The following is a 23,952-nucleotide window of genomic DNA, read 5'->3' on the forward strand; positions in this document are numbered from 1 at the left end:
GGTAAGGAGGCTTTGGAAGAATTCAACCGAGATTTCAACAATTTCCACACCACCATCAAACTCAGCCTGGACCAGTCTACATAAGAGATCCACTTCCTGGACACTACGGTGCAAATAAGTGATGGTCACAAACACCACCCTATACCGAAAACCTACCGACTGCTATGTCTACCTTCATGCCTCCAGCTTCCATCCCGGAAACACCACACGATCCATTGTCTACAGCCAAGCACTCACATACAACTGCATCTGCTCCAACCCCTCAGACAGAGACAAACACCAACAAGATCTTCACCAAGCATTCTTGAAACTACAATACCTGTCTGAGGAAGTGAGGAAACAGATTAACAGAGCCCAGCATGTACCCAGAAGCCTCCAACTATAAGACAAGCCCAACGAAGAAACCAACAGACCACCACTGGCCATTACCTACATACCTCAGCTAAAACCTGTCCAACGCATCGCCGTTTGTCAAGCCCTGATCATCAGTGATCTACAATCCATCCTGGACAATGTTCTCTCACTTTCACAGGCCTTGGGAGGCAGGCCAGTCCTCGCCCACCAACCTAAAGCAAATTCTCACCAGCAACTATACACCGCACCACAGTAAGTCTAACTCAGGAACCAATCCCTGTAACAAACCTCGGGGCCAACTCTGCCCACATATCTACACCAGCGACACCATCACAGGACCTAACCAGATCAGCCACACCATCACGGGTTCATTCACCTGCACATCTACCAATGTAAAATACACCATCATGTGCCAGCAATGCCCCTCTGCTATACACATCGGCCAAACTGGACAATCCCTACGTAAAAGAATAAATGGACACAAATTAGCTATCAGGAATGGTAATATACAAAAACCTGTAAGAGAATACTTCAATCTCCCTGGACATACAATAGCAGATTTAAAGGTAGCCATCCTGCAACAAAAACACTTCAAGAACAGACTTCAAAGAGAAACTGCTGAGCTACAGTTCATCTGCAAATCTGACACCATCAGTTTAGGATTAAACAAAGACTGTGAATGGCTAGCCAACTACAAAAGCGGTTTTGGCTTTTCTCTTGGTGTTCACACCTCCACATCAGCTGCTAGAAGTGGGCCTCATGCTCCCTCACTGAATTGACCTCGTTATCTCTAGCCTTACTCTCGATTGGTACTCTTTCCTTATGACTGTATATTAATACCTGCCTCTGGAATTTCCACTACATGCATCTGGAATTTCCACTACATGCGTCTTTGCCCACAAAAGCTTATGCTCCAATAACTATAAGGTGCCACAGGACTCCTCATCGCTTTTGCAGATTCAGACTAACACAGCTACCCCTCTGATACCACAAAAAGAAACATTTTCTGGACATTATGTGCAGATAAATATCCACAAATACACAGACAACCAACTGTCATCCACTACAGTTTTTTTGGGGGCGGGGGGAGAGCATTTTTAAACAAGAGACTATTTCACTCAACAGAAGGGAACAAAACCCCCTCCTTACTAAAAACACCTTGGCTATGTCTACACTCATGGCTTCTTGCGTCTGAAGCAGGCAAATGAGGCTAAGCGTGGAATATCGCCGAGCCTCATTTGCATACATAACCAGCCACCATTTTTGCAGAAGAGGTTCTTGAGCCAGAAGGAGCTGTCTACACTGCCCCTTTCTGCGCAATGCCGTTATTCTTGAAAATAATCGGCATTGCGTAAGAGGGGTTTTCTTGTGCAAGAAGGGGCAGTGGAGACAGCTCCTCCTGGTGCAAGAGCCTCTTCTGCAAAATGGCGGCTCATTAGGTATGCAAATGAGGCTCAGCAATACTCACACTTAGCCTCATTTGCATACTTCTGACGCAAGAAGCTGCGAGCATAGACATAGCCCTTGAGTGGAGTCTAGCTTTCATTTTATCTGGATAACAACATTACATAATAAAGAAGAGCGCTAAAGTTGCAAGTTGTCAAAGACTTCCCTCCAACACCCTTTGGAATATTTCTCATGGGCTTTGATCAAATGTAAATTTGGGATGTATTGTAAATGCAATACTCTTACGGATAGCTAGTTTTAAAGTTAACACACACAGAGTAGGCTACGTAGCAAATACAAGTTACTTGAAACCAGCAGGTGCTTGTCATAAACGCGGCTTGCTAACGACAGTCTTTTACAACAGTACAACTTTCTTTTTTAATTGAATTCCGTGACCCAAATAATAATAAATACACAAATAATTCTCCCTAGATAAAATGTGGCATATTCATCCCCTCTCAAAGCGGTAAAAGTATTTGTAGGAAGCAGTGAATGGAAATGGAAGGGTTTAGTTGTATGTTAATATATTATTCTACTGTTCGAATTGGGAGACAGATGAGTTAGCACCATACACACATTCGTCTAGACTAACCTAGAGGTAATACAAATGAAAATCTATACTAAGGATGTGAACAAGTAGTCAACTAGTCGATTAACCAATAAGCCTAGGTTAATTTAGTCAACTACTCGCATTTCTCCCCATTCCCTTGCTAGCTCTGTATCAGAGGCAGCAGAGGTGGGAGGGGAATGGGGGGAAGAGGAGGGGAGCAGGAGCTGATGCTAGGGAGAGACGGCTTAAAAGCCAGTTCCCTTTGAGCACTGGCTCCATGGTGCTGCCTGTCCCCCACCCCCACGCTACTGCCTCTATCAGGTGTGGGGCTGCTGCTGCAAAGCAGCCTCTGTCTGCGGCACTGACAGAGGCTGCTTTGGGGCAGCTTCCCCCACCCCTGAATCAGAGGCAGCATTGTGGGGCAGCAGACAGCAGGTCCGCGAGGGAAGCTGGTTTTTAAACTGGCTCCCTCGCAGACCGGCTCCCGCCTGGCACCCCACGCTGCTGCCTCTGACAGAGCGGCAGCAGCGCATGGTGGCAGAGGGCCCCTCGGGAGTGGGGCTGGATTGTACTATGTGCTACCCCATCCCCGGGGACTATAGAATAGTCGACTAACCACTAAGAATTCATGCGGCGAATTGACTATTCAAATAAGCAATTAGCAAACACCCCTAATCTATCTATCACCATATTGTAGGACAAGAGTCAACAAATACATCTATTGCCAATGAAGAATACTGACTGGGATTCTCTCTTCCCTGGCTGTATTAAGATTTGCTTCCAATTACAGCTGAAGGTGAAATGGACTATTCACAGCACTAGTGAGACAGAAGACCTGAATGGCAACTATTAAGTTCCCATTTTAAAGATCTAGCTAAGGGAACCGGCTTGCCAGTTAACTCTGGCGACTAATGCCTGCCCATGGTGGTGAGGGAGGGAATGAGGGCAGCTGGCTTCAGCAGTGTTCCTAAGCATGCTCACTCCATGCCAGCATGGCCAGTACAAGCCAAGTAGTAAATGAATGGGTTAAGGGATCCTTGGCAGGGGGAGGGTCAATCCTGCTCGCCCGCCCCCCCCCCCCCCCGCATGCATCCTCCTTCCACTATTCCATTAGTGACTGGTTTGTGCAGCACTAATTGTGCTGCTTTTGGAAGATGGTGTTCCACATGAAGATGAAGTCAATATAAACTACACAATGGCTTGGCATTAAGTACTGTATTGCCTTTTCTAAGAACAGAAATGACTTCCTGTAATTTTGAAAATACATATTTTTGCAAAGTATTCTTAGCACAACACGATGTAGAAGCAATGTTAAGAAGGCTAAAAAGTCATTACTGCATTTATTGATATAGAAACACCGGTTTAATAAAATTGTTTTTCAAATGCTTAACATTTTTGCATGCCTCATGAGTTTAGAAATGACAAAAAAATTGCTTTACACACTTATTTCTCAACTTACATTAGATTTCAACAGTTTGACGCTTGTTTCCTTATGTACTTAGTATCCTATCAAAATCTACAAAGAAGTCACATGACATTTAAAATGCAGACTATGTGAAAAACAAAAATAATCAGTCATCAGAAAGGCAGGTAATAGACTATACAAAAAATAGTATGCTACAGTTAATCTACTAAACACACAAATCTACTGTACTAAACTACAGTGCAAATGCTTGTGCACAGGGAAAATCATATTTACAATTCCCCTTTATTTACAGGCTCTAAACTACACTATTTCACAGTTATAGTACACATATAGATTTTCTACCATGTTTTTTGACAATGGGACACTGACAACCTAGAACCCAAATTGCTTGTGTATATATTTGCTGTATTCAATTATACATGGGAAAAATGTGTTTCTATGTGTTTTAAAGAGCCTTACAAAATCTAGCAAATGTTATAAGAAGGCAAATCTGGTGAAAATCTGACAAAATCTCTTTTATAGTTATAGGGAAAAACATCAAACAGGGCCAAATGCAAAGATAAAGGAACAGAAGCAACACATTGGATTATTCATATAAACATCCACTTCCAGTTGTTATTGACCATTTCAAAAATAGGAGACTTCTACACAGTATTTGTAGAAATGCCTTCAATTAATAAATTGGATGGGGACTTAGTAGCCCAAATCGAAAGGCTGCTCAAAGGGTGAAAATCTGTCTTGCCTCTGGAGAGAAAGGCATATGTATCTATGACAAACATGAAACACAAATGTTTAACAGAATTGAAAATACTATCCTCCGAGGCCACAAAAAATGCAGTTCATAGAGATTTTATTGGACAGCCATACATTGTTTTCTATAGAAAAGACACGTTAGTTGTCACAAGTACAGAGTGGGTATTTGGAGACTTCTTAAAAGGGACCAAATAAGCATAAAAGCATTGCTTGGACACGTAGGCTAAATTCTGCATTTTCAAAGTGTTGCACAGGATTTAAACACACAACTCAGTCAATGCAAATTGTGTGACTCCGTACTATGTACTGAAGTCCAGGTTAACATGTTTTGGGCAAGACAATCTTCATTCACTCCTCTTAGCGAGTTGAGGAGACAATGCAAAATGAGATCAAAAATCAAGCCTACCAACTGCAGCTAATAAGGAAATACTATTCTAATATAGCCAGATTATCTACTGATAGGGTTATTATTTTGTTAACCTAGGAGGGATTCGAATTAACGCAGCCTCTATTGTTTCCTTCTAGCCCCCAATACTGTACATAGATTTTTTTTTCAAATAGGAAAAATTAATCAAGCAATCTTCCCCTCAACACATGACTATAAATCTCCTACCATCATTACAGGAAGACTTGAGAATAAAAATTAGAATTTACACTCCATGAAATTTGCTGGCTATCAAGTCTTTCTACACAAGCTACTTAAAGAAACAAAAATGAAGTGAACTAGGAAGGTTGTAAATCTAGTTCCTCCTAACCTACAAGGACAAGACATACATAAACAGCATTGTAGTCTCCTTGCTACAGCAGAACCCCACATGGGGCACTTAAAACATTGTGTGTCAGTAGCATAATCACTCACTTTGGCTTCCTAGCCTGTTTCCACTTTCTGCACAACCTCTGAGAAACAAAGTTTGGTTCATTTCCCAGGACACTGGCTACTTCAGTCAGTCCAAGCTAGCCATGCCTGAGACTGCCTGCCTTACTCTATGTTCCGCACAGGAGTCACACATTAACTCATGTGAGGTCTCCTGAGTGCACCAGAGTGCATCAGAACCAGCCTTGTTCAGCTCCTTGCTATGTTTCTCCTCCTCCTTGCTATTTTTTTTCTGAATTTCATTGTAAACGATGCCAGAGAAAACAGCCACAAACCTGATCACCCTAGGACACTTGGCAACTTGGCTGATCAGTTTAGCAACGCCGAATTAAGTTCACTCTCCTTACTTCTTTCTAAACCTTACATAGCTGGAATCTCACCTCAAGCTGGATTTTACAAGGAAGCTGTTTTCTATGAAGGAAGCACCAACTCCCTGGCAAACATTCTTTTCCCCCACATCGAAAAAAATGTAAGGTTTAAAGCTACACTCTGACCCACCAACTAAAAGGTGGCCAGTGCTTTGCTTCAGTGTTCAAAACCTGGATAACCCAAAGTAACTATCAAAGTCTGATTTTGTATCTTTGTGCTTTCCACAGATTTCTGGAAGAAATATGGTTTACCAGGTCAGACTGTACCAATATTGTTCTTCAAAAAAGAAACCAAATGTATACTCAGTTTGTGGCAAAGTTAGTAGGAGAGCATGGGCAATGAAGTCTTTAGAGCACTGTCTAAGAATATTTAAAAACTTAAATTTGGTAAAAGTGAACCAAGAGATTTCAATAGACATCTCTGTGCAGTTAGTTTTCAGGGAATTAAATCCTTCTCACTCTAAGCAACTGAACACTTCATCGGCTTGCTTTTTAAAAGGAAACACTGCTGCAGGATAAAACTATAGCATACACTCAAGAAAGAGAGGAAACTTAAAAAAGCTATGATGTTTAAGTATACAGCAGCCACATTCCCCAGCCAGCCTACTGCCATGTGTGGTCATGTTAACAGGCAAGCAAGTGGTACACATTTTTGTCAAGCCCTACAAAGTATTTTATTTTCATATCTACCTTTCTGCTTTCTATGAACAAGAAACTTATTTTTCTCTGTAATAAAGCAGGTAATATTTCAAGGGATCAGGCAAAGGCAGACTCAAGACCTTCTCTCTCAGAAAGTTTACAGGGGGTTCGGGTTTCAGTTCAGAGATACCCTTTTCCTCCTCCTCTCTCCTCTCTTCCTCGAGCTCCTCACAGTTGTTGTTATCATCTGAGGCATTTGAGATGCGACTGGCAAAGACTTCTTTATCCAAGAAAACAATGGTTTCCATGCGACGGCGGCGAACACGCCTTCGTTTGAACCTTGGAGGGTTTTTCAGCCCATTTCCATTTTTGCTCATTGTTTCTTGATGTATTATCTTTTTAATAGTTCCTCGGATGGCAATGCGAGCTAGATCCTGTAGGCTGCGGACAGTCATTGGTGCTATAACACAATGAAAAAAAAATCTAGCAGCACAAGCTTTACTCAGTTTCAGACTATATCAATTTCCTGTCATGCTTATTTAAAAAAAGCTTTATTTCAATCTGTCAATTCAGATTAAACTTTAGCTTTTCCCCAAAAAACTTGTGATAGGCACTTCTCCTTTAATCTGAGCACAGAGAAGGAAATGAGAGTAAAAGTTCAAACACAAAATCCCAGTCTTTGCATAAACTGAAATAGGTAGACACTGGATGAAATATTTAAAATAGAGATTTAGTATTTTATACTCACATGATCAGGGAACCTATTTTATGCAACAGTGTTTTAATTTTAAAATTTTAGACTTTGAGATTGCAATTTAGACTGTACATAATGTGGAAGAGTTTGTTTCTGGACTTCTCAGTAGCATGAAAAAAGTCTACTCCCATTTCTGTCGCTGATTAATTTCATGACTTTGGGCAAGTCACTTAAGAATGATGAAGAAACTGACAAAAGTTATCTATTTCAAAATGTGTAGGCTTACATCATTAGCATATGAAACCTGCTTCAAGATCCTTGGATAGAAGGAGCTAGAAGCACCTGACTGATAGCAGGGGTCTCAAATTCATGGCCCAAGGCTATCTGCAGCCTGAGCAGTTCCACAATCCAGCCTGCACACAGCTGCTGGCACACAAACCTCTGTGGCTCTGGAGGGTCTCTACACCCTTCCCTGAAGTCCAGCCCCTGCTCCGTCTCTGCCGTGCCTCTTCCTGCCCCTTGTCTGCTCTTTCCCCCATCACACCCCTTCCCCAAAGGATGCAACTTGGCATGAGGCTGCAGCAGGTGTCGGGTCGCCCCGCACTCACCCCGGCAGCAGGAGCTGCCAAAAAGCAACATAACACAGCAGCCTCGGCTCTGCGGCCATCTCCCAGGCCAGCCCGGTTGCTCCAATTCACCACAGTGGCAGGAAGCGGTGTGCCCCAGACCAAGAGCGGGCTGGCATGGGAGATGGCGGAGCTGCAGAGCAGGCTGCTGCATAGCTCCATTTCTCCATGGCTCCTGCTCCATTTCTCCATGGCTAACCTGAGAATGAAGGACCATCCCATCATTTGGACAGGTGCGGCAGCTGCTGCCGCCCCACCCCTCCCAAGCATGGGGCCCAGGGTGGCTACACCGAACTGTCCTATGGACGAGGTGGCTTTGCACACATCTCCCCCAGGCAATAGGGACATGCCAGCAGTGGCGCAGAGCTAGCAGACAGAAGCCACTTAGCACCACTGCTGTGTTACCAGTGGTGGCAATGGAGTCCCCGGGGGTGGAGTTAAATCACCTGGGGGGGCAGCAGGCAAAGCTAGGGGATGCGGAGGGAGGGAGGAGCACAAACCAGCAGGCAGGGCTGGTAGATGTGTGGGGTGGGAGGAACACGTGGAGATGCACACATACCCACCCCCCAGAACCCTGCCACAGAGGGGCACTCGTTGGCCCACTTGCAGGAGCTGAAGACTGGCCCTGGCCCTAAGGTAAATAGAGTTTGAGAGCCTGATACATAGGGTGTACACCCACCCTCTTCAGGGGCTGAGGACTCTGCACCTCTTTTGTGCAGCAATGGTCGATATCACTGCACAGTTCTATGTCTCTCATGCAATAAAAAGAAAAACTGCACTTGCATACATGTATCCCTGCACTGAGAAGCATCAAATTAAACTGAAAATTCTGTTCCATTGTGGATTTAAAAAAAACACACAGACATTCTTCTGATCTGGGCAAGGAAGGGGGAAAAAAATAAAGTATGTAATACTTGCAGGCCTCCTTGTAAAGGTTGCACCTCCGAAAATTGGCGCACTCTGGTTCGGCAGGACCACAGATACTCCTGGACCAGAGAGCTTGGAAGCTTAAGGTCAGGAGAGCCAGCTGGCCTGGGACAACAGGGTTGGCAGCCCAGCTGGGGAAAGTGCAGGATTATGGCTGGAGCCCGTGGCAGCTGCGGGGCTGGATTCTCCTAACAGCCTGGGTTGGCGCGGTAGCCCCCGGGCGCACGGGGCCGAGGCTGGAGCCCCTCGACAGCGCAGGACCGGAGTCCTCCAGCAGCCTCTTGGAGCGTGGGGTCAGAGCTCTGTGGCAGAAGTCAGAGCTGGTGCTGCCCAGGAAGCCAGCAGCAGCTGGGAAAGCAGCCCAGCCAGTTTGGGGGGAGGGCAAGACAGGGTGTCTGCTGGGGCAGTCTGCCAGTAGCAGGTGACGGGTTTGGGGGCCAGTGGCAGGAGACCTCCCCTGGTCCAGCAAATTCTCTCGTTTGGGACTGGTCAGGTCCCGATGGTGCCGGACCAGGGAGGTCCAACCTCAAGTAGACACAATGCAATGTAACCTCTTGCACAAAAGGCTTCTTGTGCAAGAAGCCTGCAGTGTAGACGTAGCCTAAGATGCCATGTATGACTACATGGGCAAGGCAGTACTGTCTGTCAAACAGGAAGCTGAAAATGTGAAAACGGAGGGAAAATATTTTAAAATACAAAGACACACAATTTCAATTTCATAGAGCACACATTAATATTTTTGGATTTGTTTTGTAACTTGCTTTCCTACAACATAACTCTTCAAATATGTTGAAAGAAAAAATGGTGTCCAGCACACTATGGACAAAATTGAACAGCCATCAAATGAATGAAACAGCTTGCACAGTTTTCACCAGGAGGAGGAAGCTGCACCTCAGCTGCCTAGGAATAGTATGCTTGGATAAAAATCAAACTAACAGCCAAGGGGACAGCAGAAAGAAGAGCATATATGCTTATAAATATTTTTACTTACGCAAATGAACAAGTTTTGACTTCCCTGAATCTGCATGGTTGGGTTGAATCAGAGGAGCAAAAGAAACAGCAAGGATCTTCTTGGTTTCCCACGCAGCAGGACCAATACGTGTTATCTTCGTCAGCTGCATTAAAAAAAAAGTGTTGTCCACTATGCAAACAGTTATCGACTGCTAATTTGTTATGCAAAGAATGAACAATCTATTGTTTGCCTTTTAGATTTCAGGCAAAGAGAATCTTGATATCCCATAGACATTTATTCCTTGGCTTCAAAACAGTTATTGCAAACAATATTGGTTGGTTGTGTTGTGTGCATAGAATTAAGATCACCAATTCATTTCCCATAGTGTAGGTGATCTAACAACTTCTGAATGGTAATGATTTCTGCAGACTGCTGACAGAAACTAACTACTTGAAGACAAGGGGCTCCATGTCACTTTCTATCCTAAACTAAGCAGTTCCTTGACTATACATTTCTGTTTGAAACAGATGTAAGAATTGCATCTCTTGATATGTTTGTTTAGAAAGCTTTAACATAGCTATTCATAGTCTGAAATCAACAGTGATTTCTGGCAAACCATTAAAAATGACAGGGCATTAAAAAAACTGGTATCTGGCAAGTTGGGCTAGTAAATAACAGCACCATAATCCTAAGAAAAACAGACTCCACAGGCTGTTGCTGACACAAAGAAGGCAACAAACAGATAAAGTAACTGTAGTCTAATAATTGTCTTGTTAGTTTTGCACTGTAGAAAGAGGGTAGGCCTAGAAAGCCCATTTTGTATCAGCAGCAGTTTTGGCTACAGGCTGCTGTTTACTTAACCGATGACTTGCAACTATTTTGAATACTTCCTGTTTGGCAGAGTAGGCTGACACATTTTCCTTGTCCAGTTCTCACTTGCTGTATCTGAAACTCTGAACAAATTTCCTACTAGACAAATCTCCAACAGTGTACACTATAAATAGAGAAAAACAAACAACTAAACCCAGATTTATTCCAGCAAAAAAACTTTTTTATGTCTTTAATAGTGAAGGAAAAGGTTTTAGCTAATCTTTAACTTCTTAGTTCAAGTTTTTAACTGGCCTTCTTAACACCTCTAATGTTTACGTGCATAAATCAGGTATATTTTCAAATACCCAGAAATTACCCAGTTTAGGTGTACAAAATGCTCACTGGCACTTCAGAATGTTGGTATATTGGATGGCCCTTTAGAAGATAATTTGTGAAGTTGACTCAAATGCTTAAAAGAAATGATCAAACATTAAGTATTCCTGATTTATAATTTAAAAGTTATTTGCTGGTTATAATAAATATAACAAGACACTACACTATTCATTTGCAAAAATCTATTTATGAAGTAGTTTAAAAACAGAGAATCAGAAATTCAAGCTACGGGTAATTTGAAACCAAATTTATAATTCAGTGTTTTCTCCCTCTTCTAGCCCCAAATGAAAAATATGAAAAGATGTAAGATTCATATTGTTACAACTCAACCCAAAACTGAAACATTACCTTCCTTTTCCAAATACTTACTATAAAAATATTTTTATGCACAGTGTTAATTTACCACTGTAAAGCAGAAACTGTGCTACGATACCTCACTTCAACAAACTTTGACTGACACATTCTTGAAGAAGTACAAAAATGAAGTGTTAACAACTTAAGAGTAGTTTCACAATTCACTTCAAAATTAAATGCCAAAGCGCTGAAAAAGGACTGTCTGGTAGAAATATGCACACTTTGTAACAATTAAAACTTGAGATGTGATTGGTTCCGGGGGTGTCGTAACTCGAACCCGCATTTACGATAGGCGCCGGGCGCCGTCGTAAATGCAGGCCAAGGACGCAAGTCGGGGGTTTCTGGCCCCTTCTGCACTTACAAAAATGGTTGTAAGTGCGGGGGGTCAGAACTCGGGTGGTCGGGGGCCTCCTGTAATTCAGTTTCTGGAAATTGCTCTTTTTATTCCTACTACAGACTTACTGTAAGAGCTGATATGCCAAACAGTTGCCTCTAAAGAATGTAGTGAGCTACAGACTAAATAAGAATAAAGAAATCAAAATCACAGGTAAAGAGGCACTCGACCTTTTCCTCAAGTGGCATGACAAGAATTCCCCCAACTTTCAGCAGATTCTTCATGTAGTCCTCATGTTCTTTTTGTACCCCAGCACCACAGTAAACACGGTCATACTGAGTAGACTCTGGAGAGATCTCTAAACAATTGCCAGTAACAAAGGAAGGCTCACAGAATTCAAATCTGAAAAAGAAGCAGCCCAATTATAACACTTGTGGCTTGGTGAGAAAAGAAATTTCATTGACGATTTTCCCTCCTAAGACCCAATTTCCTGAATTTCAAAAAGTTACTTTCTATAGAATACAGGTTGAAACTCCTTCTGGACCATGGAAGCTGCCGCACTAGACAGCCCGGGTGGAGAGCTAGCGCCTGGGAGCTCTGCTGGCTGGCAGAGCAGCGGGAGCTTGACCCACAGCAGCCGGGGTTCCCAGCAGAGCAGCGGGAGCCTCATGCGCAGTAGTGGGGCTGCCCACTAGGGCAAGGGGAGCCTGGCATGCAGAGGTAGTGGAGCTGCCCGGTGTGGCAGCAGGAGCCGGGAGCTGCAGCGAGTGCCCGCTGCGCAGAGGTGGGAGGGCTGCCTGGTAGGGCAGTGGCAGCTGACAGGGCAGCAGGGGTCAGCGAGGAACCAGCTGGGAGGCCAGTAGTTGGGCAAGGGTTGGAGGGGGCTGGGGGCAAGAAATGACCGGTCTGGCAAAATCTCTCATCCAGGACTGGTCAGGTCCCAAGGGTGCTAGACCAGGGAGGTCCAACCTGTACCAGAAAAGGGCCACAATCTGAGGCCCTCTAGGCTAGAATGATAATGAAATTACTCATATATGAGAGTTTCCAAAGATGTCAGGTGTATGTATGATCTTAACACATATCCTGGATAACTGCTTATGCAAATAGTCAGGATTGGGACTGGTCATAAAATTACCCTATTTGTGGGCCCAGTTATAATATCTGTGCATAAATATAAATATAACTCATGTAATTTGAACGCTAACCTCTTTTAAAACTGAAACCAGTATGTCTTCGGCTAGGTTTTCCATGCATTTTTCCTTAACTGGCTAAATAGGTTTCAACACTAAGGGTGCATCTACACAGCAACGTTATTTCGAAATATCATCGAAATAATGGGTGGCTTATTCCGGATGTTGTAAACCTCATTCCACAAGGAGTAATGCCACTTCTGAAATAGCTATTTCGGAATAGCAGTACAGGCAGTCCCCGAGTTACGCGGATCCGACTTATGTCGGATCCGTAGTTACGAACGGGGATTTCTCGCCCCGGAGAACTAGAGCAGCGGGACGCCTGGTCCCGCCGCCCGCCTTCTCCGGGGCGAGAAAAGCTGCTCCCCGTCTCCCTGGTCTGCTGGTGGAGCCAGCAGACCAGGGAGACGGGAGCAAAGCGGCGGAGCACCGGGGGCCGGACCCGCGGCCGCTTCCAGATCAGCTGGAAGCGGCGCGGGTCCTGCCGGGTGCTCCGCCGCTCTGTTCAGCGTCTCCCTGGTCTGCAGACCAGGGAGACGCTGAACAAAGCGGCGGAGCGCCCAGGGCCGGACCCGCGCCGCTTCCAGCTGATCTGGAAGCGGCGCGGGTCCGGCCCCGGGTGCTCCGCCGCTTTGTTCAGCGTCTCCCTGGTCTGCAGACCAGGGAGACGCTGAACAAAGTGGCAGAGCACCCGGCTGGACCCGCGCCGCTTCCAGATCAGCTGGAAGCGGCGCGGGTCCGGCCCCGGGTGCTCCGCCGCTCTGTTCAGCGTCTCCCTGGTCTGCAGACCAGGGAGACGCTGAGCAGAGCAGCGAAGGACCCAGGCAGGACCCGCAGCGCTTTCAGCTGATCTGGAAGCTGCAGGTCCGCCCGGGTCCTCTGTGGCTTTGCTCAGCGTCTCCCTGGTCTGCAGACCAGGGAGACGCTGAGCAAAGCCGCGGAGGACCCGGGCCGGACCGCGGCGCTGATCTGGAAGCGCCATGGTTCGGCCCGGGTCCTCCGCAGCTTTGCTCCACGTCTCCCTGGTCTGCTGGGGGGGGACGCAGCTAGTGCCCCCCCAGCAGACCAGGGAGACGTGGAGCAAAGCCGGGGGCCTGTGGTAGAGCAGGTGGGGCACTGCCGGTTGGTCCCGCAGCACCGCTCCTTGGCGCTACTGAACCAACCCGGCAGCACCCCAGCTGCTCTGCCCCAGGCGTCCTGATTCAGCTGCTGATCAGTTTCAGCAGTGGCTGAATCAGGATGCCTGGGGCAGAGCAGCTGGGGTGCTGCTGGGTTGGTCCAGTAGCTCCGAGGAGCAGCCGCGCTACTGGACCAAGCCAGCAGCACCCGAGTTGCTCTGCCCCAGGCGTCCCAAAGTCAGCCGCTGCTGAAACTGACCAGCGGCTGACTACAGGAAGCCCGAGGCAGAGTTGCTCTGCCCTGGGCTTCCTGGAATCAGCTGCTAATCAGTTTCAGCAGCAGCTGACTTGGGGACGCCTGGTGTTCTTATCTTGAATCTGTATGTAAGTGGAACTGGTGTCCAGATTCAGCGGCTGTTGAAACTGATCAGTTTCAGCAGCGGCTGATGCCAGTTCCGACTTACATACAGATTCAACTTAAGAACAAACCTACAGTCCCTATCTTGTACGTAACCCGGGGACTGCCTGTAGTGTGAATGCGCAACTGCTGCTATTTCGAAATAGCTCCTCCCTCAGGCCCATTCAAAGTAATCATTCCCCAGTGCTTCCTGGGGCTCTAAATCGAGGTAGCACGTCCACATTAGGAGAGCCAGCCTTGGACTAATTTTGAGGCTTCCCTGTTGTGTAGACGAGTTATTTCAAAATAAACTATTTTGGAGTATTTCTTCCAGAACAGCTTATTCCAAAATAAGTGTGCAGTGTAGACATAGCCTAAGAGTGAGATGCTGTCCACACTGAAATCAATGGGAGTTTTACTATCCATTTCAACTGAGCCAGGTTTTCACTGTGAATTCACAGTTCAGACAATAATTCGTATACTAGAGTATTTCTCATATAGTTTAAGAAAAAAAGAACAATTTTGGGTTAATATTTGATTTTGCAGAATGGTCAGAATTCACAAAGACTATAACCACCCCTACATTTGATGTGTCAATAATGACAAAATATACAGTTGTGCCACCTTTGGTCCTTGGAGACAGCCAGCCGACTAAAATATGTTAGAATTACAAAAGAAACAGACTTCAAGAATAGGGATATAAAAAAGGTTAGAAAAAATTAACCGTGGAACCAAGTCAGTTACACAGTCCATGCGCTCCCAGTGGTTGGTTGCCAATCCTGCCAACCCCATGGGCTGCCAGTCCTGTCAGCTCCCAGCAGCTCCCGCTGGGAGCCCACAGGGTCAGCACGCCTCCTCCAACTTCCCTTACTCTTCGTACAATGAGGGTTACTGGAGCTGGAGTAAGAAGTCCTCCAGCTTGACAGCACTTCAACATTATTTTGAAATAATTGCCTACTGCATAGACACAGACTGAGTTATTTTGAAATAATGTTGCTGTGTAGGTGTACCCTGAATTACCAGTTGGTCAGATGTAGAACAGTGTGCTTTTATAAATTATTTTTCTTACTCCCCTCAACGTATATAAACAATGAATAATTGGCCAATTTGTTTGACTACATAGTTGCTTCAGTGTTATGAAGTCATCAGAAGTTTGTACACAGACTTGGATACAAGGCAAATTTTATTAAAAGGATTTTAATGGGAACACTAGACCACCTATCCTTTTTGACAATAGTTTTAATATAAAATAGATGGGCCAGGATCTTATCTAAATGACCCCATCTTTAATACCTTCAACTCCCCCTCCTTTTGTAGTTGCATTGCAGAGTCACTGATATTTCTAACAGGCCTCTAGATATAACATTTCTTTCTTAGATTTTTTTTCCCCAATAAACCATATTAGAGCAACTTGGAAATTACTTTACACTCTTTGGTGGGATTCAGGCTGAGAGATCGCAAATATCATGGCTCAGCTATTTTTTGAAGCATATCTAACCACTGTCTTCCCCCAGCCCCCGCTTCCAATTTTTTTCCTCCTTCCCTCCTTTCCCTTATTTATTCTTGGCTCTGGACTTCCAACACTCTGGTCATCTGAAGAAGTGGGCTGTGCCCACGAAAGCTCATGATACCATCTACATGTTTTGTTAGTCTTTAAAGTGCTACTAAACTATTTGTTGTTTTTTATGTTTTCCTGTTGCAGACTAACTCGGCTATCCCCTCTGAAATTTTTTAGACAGATGGCTATCACCACTTCCAGCCTCAATACACTGGCTGTAATTAAGTCTTATTGCCAATAACCAGTTTTAGCTTCTCTTAACCTGTGTGGTATTAGAATGGCTAAGAATACAACAACATAGCAAAAACTTCTTAACCTCCCTCCTCCCACATACCCGTCAGCTTACAATGTTATTACATACTGCAAGCTCAGAAAGTCTAAGGAGCCCGTGTCCTCAAATCACCCTTAAATCTGGAGTTCTTGCGTATGAGCCAGGAGTGCTACCCAAAGAGCTACAAGGAGTCCTGTGGCACCTTATAGACTAACTGAAGTGTAGGAGCATAAGCTTTTGTGGGCAAAGACCCACTTCGTCAGATGCATGTACAAAGAGCTAGTAGTCCTTAGTGATAAATTATTAAATGCAAAATCATGAAGTGGATGCCACAGGTATTCTCTACTCTTACTTGTCAAAGCTGTCGCTTGTTCTGATGAAGTAGTCCAATTTTTGCTTTGCATACTCTATAACGTCAGAATGAAGCTCCACGCCATGGTTAACACCAAAAGGACCTGCAAGTTTAAAAAGAAAGAAAATGGTTATATGGCCAACGGGATAAAGCCCAGCACAATTGATTCCTGTTACTTTCTCAACTTGTTTCAGATAAACTGCTCCTTAAAAAGGTTTCTATAATTCAAAACTTTTGTTTTGAGATCTGCAGCGCCATTAACTATTACAGAGGGCTAGTGCCTGAACGTGAATCAACCTTTTGTGACTAGTATGCTCCTACTCATGCAGCAAACAGTGAGATAGGAATGCTGATATCACCGACGTACCACTGCTGTAGAAAATAAAGAATACACTGTAAATCACTAAAGATTAATGCAGTGGGAAATAACCAATACTTCTTCCAATAATACAAGAACAAGAGGTAACCAAATGAAATTAATAGGCAGCAGATTTAAAACAAATCAAAAGGACGTATTTCTTCACACAATGCAGTCAACCTGTGGAAATCTCTGCCGGGGGATGTTGTGAAAGTCAAAACTTTAGCAGGGTTCAAAAAAAAGAACGAGATAAATTCATGAAGGAGAATCCAGCAATGGCTATTAGCCAGGATGGGCACGGATGGTGTCCCTAGCCTCTGTTTGCTGGAAGCTGGGAGTGGGTGACAGGGGAGGGATCATTTGATGATACCTGTTCTGTTCATTCCCTCTGCAGCACCTGACACCGACCACTGTCGGAAAACAGGATACTGGGCTAGATGAATCTTTGGTCTGACCCAGTATAGTATGAGAGCACAAATATTTTAATAAACAAAATGCTTAATGAAATGAATAAATTAGTTATGCCTAGGATCAAAACTTGGCAAGAGTTATAGCTCACGTGGTAATTTTAGCTAGCTCTAGAAATCCGACTCATTCCTCTTACAGGAAACTACTTTATTTGTTTTTAATTGGATAATATATAGTTCAAATTTCTGACAGAGCAACCTTTAAAGGAGAGAGCTTGAACTTAAAAAAAAAATCTTTAAAAATGTTTTTAAAGGATTTTTCTGTTTGTATTACCATATTTATAAGGGTCTTTCCAACAAGGGAAAGCGGCTTGGCTTAAAACCACCACGAGATGTGTTGCCAAATACAACAAGTAATTCCCACAGAACTAAAGTTGTTTATCTTTTATTTTTCAGTTATAATAATCTTAGATGCCACTAGTAATTAACAAGAGAGAAAAAACATCAGACCAAAAGTGATTAATAAGTTGGAAATATCACTTTCATCTATATTATATTAGAGAAGTACAAAGGGTGAATCTAAGTTCCATAAAAACAAGGGAAGGACACTTACATAGTATGCCATAAGTAAAATTTAGTATTCTGCATTACAGCAGAAAGAACTTGAACATTACAGGAATCTGAACAGAGCTTAGAACACCTTTGTATTACATCAGTTAGAGGCAATGCTGGTTAGCAATATTTTGATTCTCTGAAGTGCTGGGAGTCTAAATTTTACAGAAGGCAAAAAAGGAAGTATCGTGGCTTCCAGAAGATTATAATATCCTAGGGAATTAACTGTAATTTGATTATTTTTGTTTTGAAGAGTTTGACTCTGCATTAGAAACAGATCAGTCCCCGTGACCTCCATATTTTGACAAACTGAATCCTTGTTTAATAAGACATAACAAGTTCAATCCAGTCATGTCATGTGACTTTACATAACACGATCCGACATAACAAAGAAAAACACATAATATGGCAATTTGCCTTCAAATATTTGAAAGGAAATTGTTGCAGAATTACAGTGATGTACAACTTAAGAGTACTGCTGCTAGGCACTGAAGACAACAGCCATACTAACATTATAATTAGAGCTATACAAATCCATCCATACTTTTGAGATGAGAGAGGCTTGCTAATTTTAAGGGGAAAATAGTTCAAAGGCCCTGAAGTTATAAATGTTCATATTCTAATTAAGTCTGTCAAATCTTGTTGCGAATCAATAAGTAAGTCCCAGTTCCATGACCATTCACTGCAAGTGGGACTAAGACTCAACTCCAAACTTTTAAACAATTAAAATTTCCAACCACAGCCAGGAGGATAATGGAGACACTCCTGCCATTAGCAGTTGTACTGGAAATCAGAAGCAGTGTGTAAGCAGTGACTTTGGATTTCACAAGGATCAATGCAGCTTGAAATTTATGTTAACAGTTCTCTACACACAACGATTACGGTCATCATGAGAATGTAAGGTGATTCGCTTCATTTTCATGTTTAACTCGGTGTGATCAGCCATGCTTTTATACACTAGAAGAGCTATTCTACTTACATATTTACTGCTATGTGTTTGTCTAGAGGAAGGAAAGGGAAAAAGGAGGTTACTAACTTTGGGCAACCACTATCACTCTTCTTCTATTAAGACATAAGACAATTTGTTAAATTGTATTTTGAAGCATCACCTTGACTGCACTCTGGTACTAACTGTAGAACTTGGTATCAGGGTACTGATTTTCTTACACTGGTATAAATTAGCTTGCAAGATCATAATCAGATCCTTTAAATGTATCTCAGACTGGCTACAATTAATTAAGAATAAATGGGGGTACAGATGTAGAGTCAGGACCCTCTCTGTCCAAACTCAATCATCAGTCCACACAAAATTGTCTCTTTCCACTCCTGTCACCTTGATCTTCCCCAGCAAGCTTAAAACCGTCTCAATAGGAAGCCATGATAATTAGCTGTGCACTTCATCATCTGTTTTGAGTCTTCACTAGGTTTCCTGAATCTTGTTTAATTTGTCAAGTTTCTTTAATTGCACTTGGACCCAATTTAAAATCTTAAAATTAAAGAGAGGAATGTTTCCTACTATCATGTAAATAAAAGATAATTTAATCAATAATTAACCTGAAAAAGCTATTTACCCAAGATGAGTCCAACCATAGAACTCAGATAACCGGTTCCACTGCCCAGATTCAAGAACGACAGTCCTGGCTCTAGATCCAAAGCTTCCATCACCTCAGAGTAAATGCATGGTGCAGAGATATGAATATTTCCATGTTTCCAAGCCAGGTCTTTGTAAGCATTGTCCTTAAACTCCTCAGGATAGTAGTGTGCTCGATCAATGGCACGGAATGCCTGCTCCACCAACTCTGTCCGGATGTACTGTGCTTCTTTTAGGTTATCAATTAACTCATCGTTATCTTCTCCCGCACTCACTGCGCCTCCCATCTTCAACAATTTTTAGCAAGTTCTAAAATTAAACTGGGATGGGGAAGATGAGCAACAGAAGACATTTTACACCATTATAAGCACTAAGGCAGCTGAACAGAAAGCAACTTAAAGTCCTAAAAAGAAGACAACTCCTTTGCAAAAATATCAACATAGAAACGTAAGAAAGGAACATATACTCAAAAGCTCACTTAAAAAACATTATCAGCTCTTAAAAACAAAATCATTTAGATCTGGTACCTGGAGTTTCAGAATCACAGACAGGGGTTGATGGGGGGGGGGGGGAGAAGGAAGGTCATAATATTCATATTTTAGTTGCATAATATCCTCCTCTAGTGGCACGAACTTTTTACTATAATAAAATATATGAATAGTATCATGAGCTTTCGTGGGTACAACCCACTTCTTCAGGTGACAAATATTTCAGATATTTGTCATCTGAAGAAGTAGGTTGTGCCCACGAAAGCTCACGATATTTTCTATATATTTGTTGGCTAGTGTCTAAGGTGCTACAGGATCACTGTTGTTTTTAAAAGTTTTTTGTAGTTACTGACTAACACAGCTACCCCCCTGAGACTTTTTTACTACCATGTTAGTCACTGTTTCCACTTAAGCAGCTCAGTAAGATTATGGATTCTAGTTCCCATTCATATTCATCCTTTTCCAGTACGGAGTCCAAGCACTCATAATAAAAAATAAGGAATACAAACATGGCTTGTGTTTGCTAATTTTCAAAGATCATCTAGGATACTTGTTTGAGTAACACCAGAAAGTGGTTGACAGACTGCAAAAGAAACAGGCAGAAAAAGGAATCAGAACGCCTTCCAAATTTCCTTTAAGGGTAAAGGAGAACATCACATGATGTTAAGTCCATGGATATACATTACATAAAATGATGATGAGAATCAAGGGGCAGAAGCAGAAGTGAAAAAAATACATATCCACAGAAGAGAGAGTAACTGTTGGAAAGAACTTTCCTCAGAATGAGTGCAATTTCTCATGGTCTCTTCTAAGAGTTAAGTGAGATCAACTGCCTTAGAAACTATTTCAACCCCATCTGGCCTTTACAAATTCATGACACTGCTGATGTCACTTTTTACAGACTCATAATTCATTTTGCAAAAAAGAACTCAAAGCACTTATTTTCTATGTAGGACACACACTCACACAGTACATCTTCAGCTTTTAAAGAATGAGTTACAGAGGGTAAGCACTTTAATTCATAATTCCAAATTAATCTGGTTGTTTCCTACACACTAAAAAGTTCCATTCCAGAAAGTACAATACGAATTTTCATTTGCACTGCTTTGCAGTGCTAACAATAACTGCAGAAGCAGCAATTGTAGTGCTGTTTTCTAGATTCAGTAGATCTGCCCACAGCTAAAATGTTCTACAAAATGAACTAGAGAAAAAAAATCATACCTTACCAGTTTCAAAAGAAATAAAAACAATTGCTGCAGGATCCAAGAAAATGTCAACACATCTGTTCTCAGAGGATGCGTCTAGACTGGCATGATTTTGCGGAAATGCTTTTAACGGAAAAGTTTTTCCGTTAAAAGTATTTCCGAAAAGAGTGTCTAGATTGGCACGGGTGCCTTTGCGCAAAAAGTGCTTTTGCGCAAAAGCATCCGTGGCCAGTCTAGACGCGATTTTGCTCAAGAAAGCCCCGATGGCCATTTTACGCATCGGGGCTTTCTTACGCAAAAAATTCCCGTCCTGTCTACACTGGCCCTCTCGCAAGAGGGCTTATCCCTGAGTGGGAGTGTCAAAGTATTTGCGTAAGAACACTGACAATCTTACATTAGATCGTCAGTGTTCTTGCGCAAATTCAAGCGGCCAGTGCAGACAGCTGGCAAGTTTTTGCCAGTCTAGACACACCCAGAGAGTTCTTATCCTACCTGTTTGCAAACAGATATGAGGCATGAACAACTTGACTCAAGTTCTTAGGAAGGACTGTTAGCCTATTTAATAAATGTATGCCTCAAAGTGCATTAAAACATTAATAGGATTTTGGATATTTCTCCCCCACCCTGTTTTCAGGAAACAGGAATCTTCCCTCATCCCTTTTCCACTCCAGTTATTAATTTCTGAATAATAGTATGGTTGGTGGTTTGGTGCCTTTAGGTAGTATTCTTTGCAATTAATTACTACGTATAGAAAATTCCTTCCATCTCTTAAGACTTTGTTTTTCTTGGCTTTTCTTTGTGCACACTATTGTCTTGAGTATGTTTATCTCCTTCCCTCCATTCAGGCCCTTTTTACACTATTAAAATCTCCATGTTTAAATACAATAGCGAAGTATGGCTGTGGTCCTACCAGGGCTCAAAAGTGTGGCTTCCTGACAAGGTTAAACAAATCCTGTTTGTTTTTTTGCTTCAGTATCACAACCCAGTTTCAGTGTTATGGTTTTACAGTCCACTATACACTAGAATCCATCAAGAAACCACAAGTCCCACCTAAAACATTTTTATCCTCTGACCAGGCCTTAGCCCAGTTATGAGGACACCAACGTTTAAATCCACTCTACACACAATTGTTAATTTGTCACCTGGTCAGGGGACAATCAAGTTGTATCAGGGTCCCTAAGTTATACTGGTAGTGTCGATGAGACCTAGGGTGCAAAGAAGGATTTGAAATGATTATTTCCACAGCACAAACCAGTCTTCATTTTGCAGGAAACATCTACTGTACATGCAGAATTTTAAAACATACCCTAAAGTTATTTTTCCCAACAGCTACACATTTGCTTTCCTAAGCTGATAGCTGGGGGAAAGTACCTTTGATTATAGCTCTTTTAATTCTGTAGTTGCATTCTTTTGCAGCTCTTGGGCAGACTATGGATTTCTGTACCGATCAGAGCGTTCCAGGTCACATTACTCTGGAATGTGCCTGCCACAGTTCTGATCACTACCAGAACAGCGCGGTTTGTGAGCGGTGCACCCTCCAGGAATGGCGATGCCACCCACAATTTAGATGGTGCCACGCTCTTTCTTGCCTCTTCTGAGAAAAAATAAAGAGTTGATCATCGGAGCAGTTATGTTTGGATTGCAGGCACACACAACCATCTCCGAAAGGTTTATTACCAAGCCTGAAAAGAGCTCACCACACGCTTGGAAAGGCGCTCAGAGCCAGGCAAGGCATGGCCAGGCAGCTGGGTCCGACGGGTGGGACTGCCACAGCCCAGCTGGGCAAGGAAGAATAAGAGACAGGGACCCACTTCAGGGGGGACGGAGTCATGCCCCTCTCACTGACCCCCCCCTCACATCGCTCTGCACCCCCGTGTTACTTTCCCTGCCAGACCCCGTGACGTGTGTGTGTGTGTGTGTGTGTGTGTCTGCGTGTGTCACACACACGGCTGTGCCCCGTCTTCCCTCCTAGCCAGGCAACGTCCCTAAGCAGAGCGCACCCCGCCTCGGCGCTGCCACAACGGGGGGCCTCGCCCGTTGCGATGGGGGGGGGGGGGTTGACCAGGTCACCACACCCCCCCTGCCCAGTATTATATTATTGTAGGGTCGCGGCTGCGGGGGCAGGTTGGGGGGGGGGACCTGACTGAGGCCGCTGCCCCAGTGTGAGGAGACCCCAACGGACGGGCGGGGGGGGGGGGTCTCCAAGCCCCTCCCCCCAGCAAGGGGCGATGGGGCGGGGTCTCCCCTCCCCCCCACCAGGGGCCTGCAGGGGGAGGGGCCCCGTGCGGCGAGGGCGGTTGGGCCCGGCAGCCGGCGGTTGGGCTCTACCTGGGCGCTGGGGCAGCGGCTCCCCGCACCGGCCCGGCTCTCCTCAGCCCTCCGGCTCCGGCGGGCAGCTGTAAACACTCCCCCAGCTGGGAGCCCCCAGGCAGCGCCAGTGCGCAGCCGCGGAGCGGACCAACGGCGCGGGGATAACGGACGAGACCGCGGGGGGGGGGGGGGGGAGAGAGGGAGGTGAGATTATGGAATGTACCATTGCAGCGGAGGGGAGCGTAACCACTGAGCTCCACGCGCAGAGCAGGCAGGAGAGTGGAGTGTTGGAGCGACACACCCACCTCCACGCACACACAACCCCCCCCCCCCACGTCTGTCTCTGCGCCCCCAGCACACAGGCACCCCTGGACCCAGACCCCAGCTCTGCTGGGTCCCTCTTCACCCTGCCCCACAGGCCCAAGGCAGCAGCCTGGCTTCAAAATTAAGGGTTTTGTCAAGAGCTGGGGGGTTACTTTTATTTGCATGCTCCCTTTGCAGCCCTGTAGCTGCACACACCTCTGGGCTGTGTCAAGACTGGCAAGTTTTTCCGCAAAATCATCTGATTTTGCGGAAAAACTTGCCAGCTGTCTAC

The 23,952-nt window shown here is 44.2% G+C and overlaps 1 protein-coding gene across 1 annotated transcript; it reads right to left on the minus strand.

The window, feature by feature from the left end:
* Positions 1-3,689: 3,689 nt before the first annotated feature.
* Positions 3,690-23,531, minus strand: PCMTD2 (protein-L-isoaspartate (D-aspartate) O-methyltransferase domain containing 2). The gene is made up of 6 exons (XM_075901028.2): positions 23,376-23,531; positions 19,335-19,674; positions 16,387-16,489; positions 11,731-11,902; positions 9,649-9,772; positions 3,690-6,870 (listed from the first exon to the last, which is right to left on the minus strand). Exons 2-6 carry the CDS (start codon positions 19,639-19,641, stop codon positions 6,488-6,490), a joined length of 1,089 nt encoding a protein of 362 aa, XP_075757143.1. The 5' UTR covers positions 19,642-19,674; positions 23,376-23,531; the 3' UTR covers positions 3,690-6,487.
* Positions 23,532-23,952: the final 421 nt, after the last annotated feature.

The sequence above is a fragment of the Pelodiscus sinensis genome, chromosome 17, assembly GCF_052426305.1.
Source record: "Pelodiscus sinensis isolate ZL-2025 chromosome 17, ASM5242630v1, whole genome shotgun sequence".
In the NCBI taxonomy this organism is placed as follows: Eukaryota; Metazoa; Chordata; order Testudines; family Trionychidae; genus Pelodiscus; species Pelodiscus sinensis.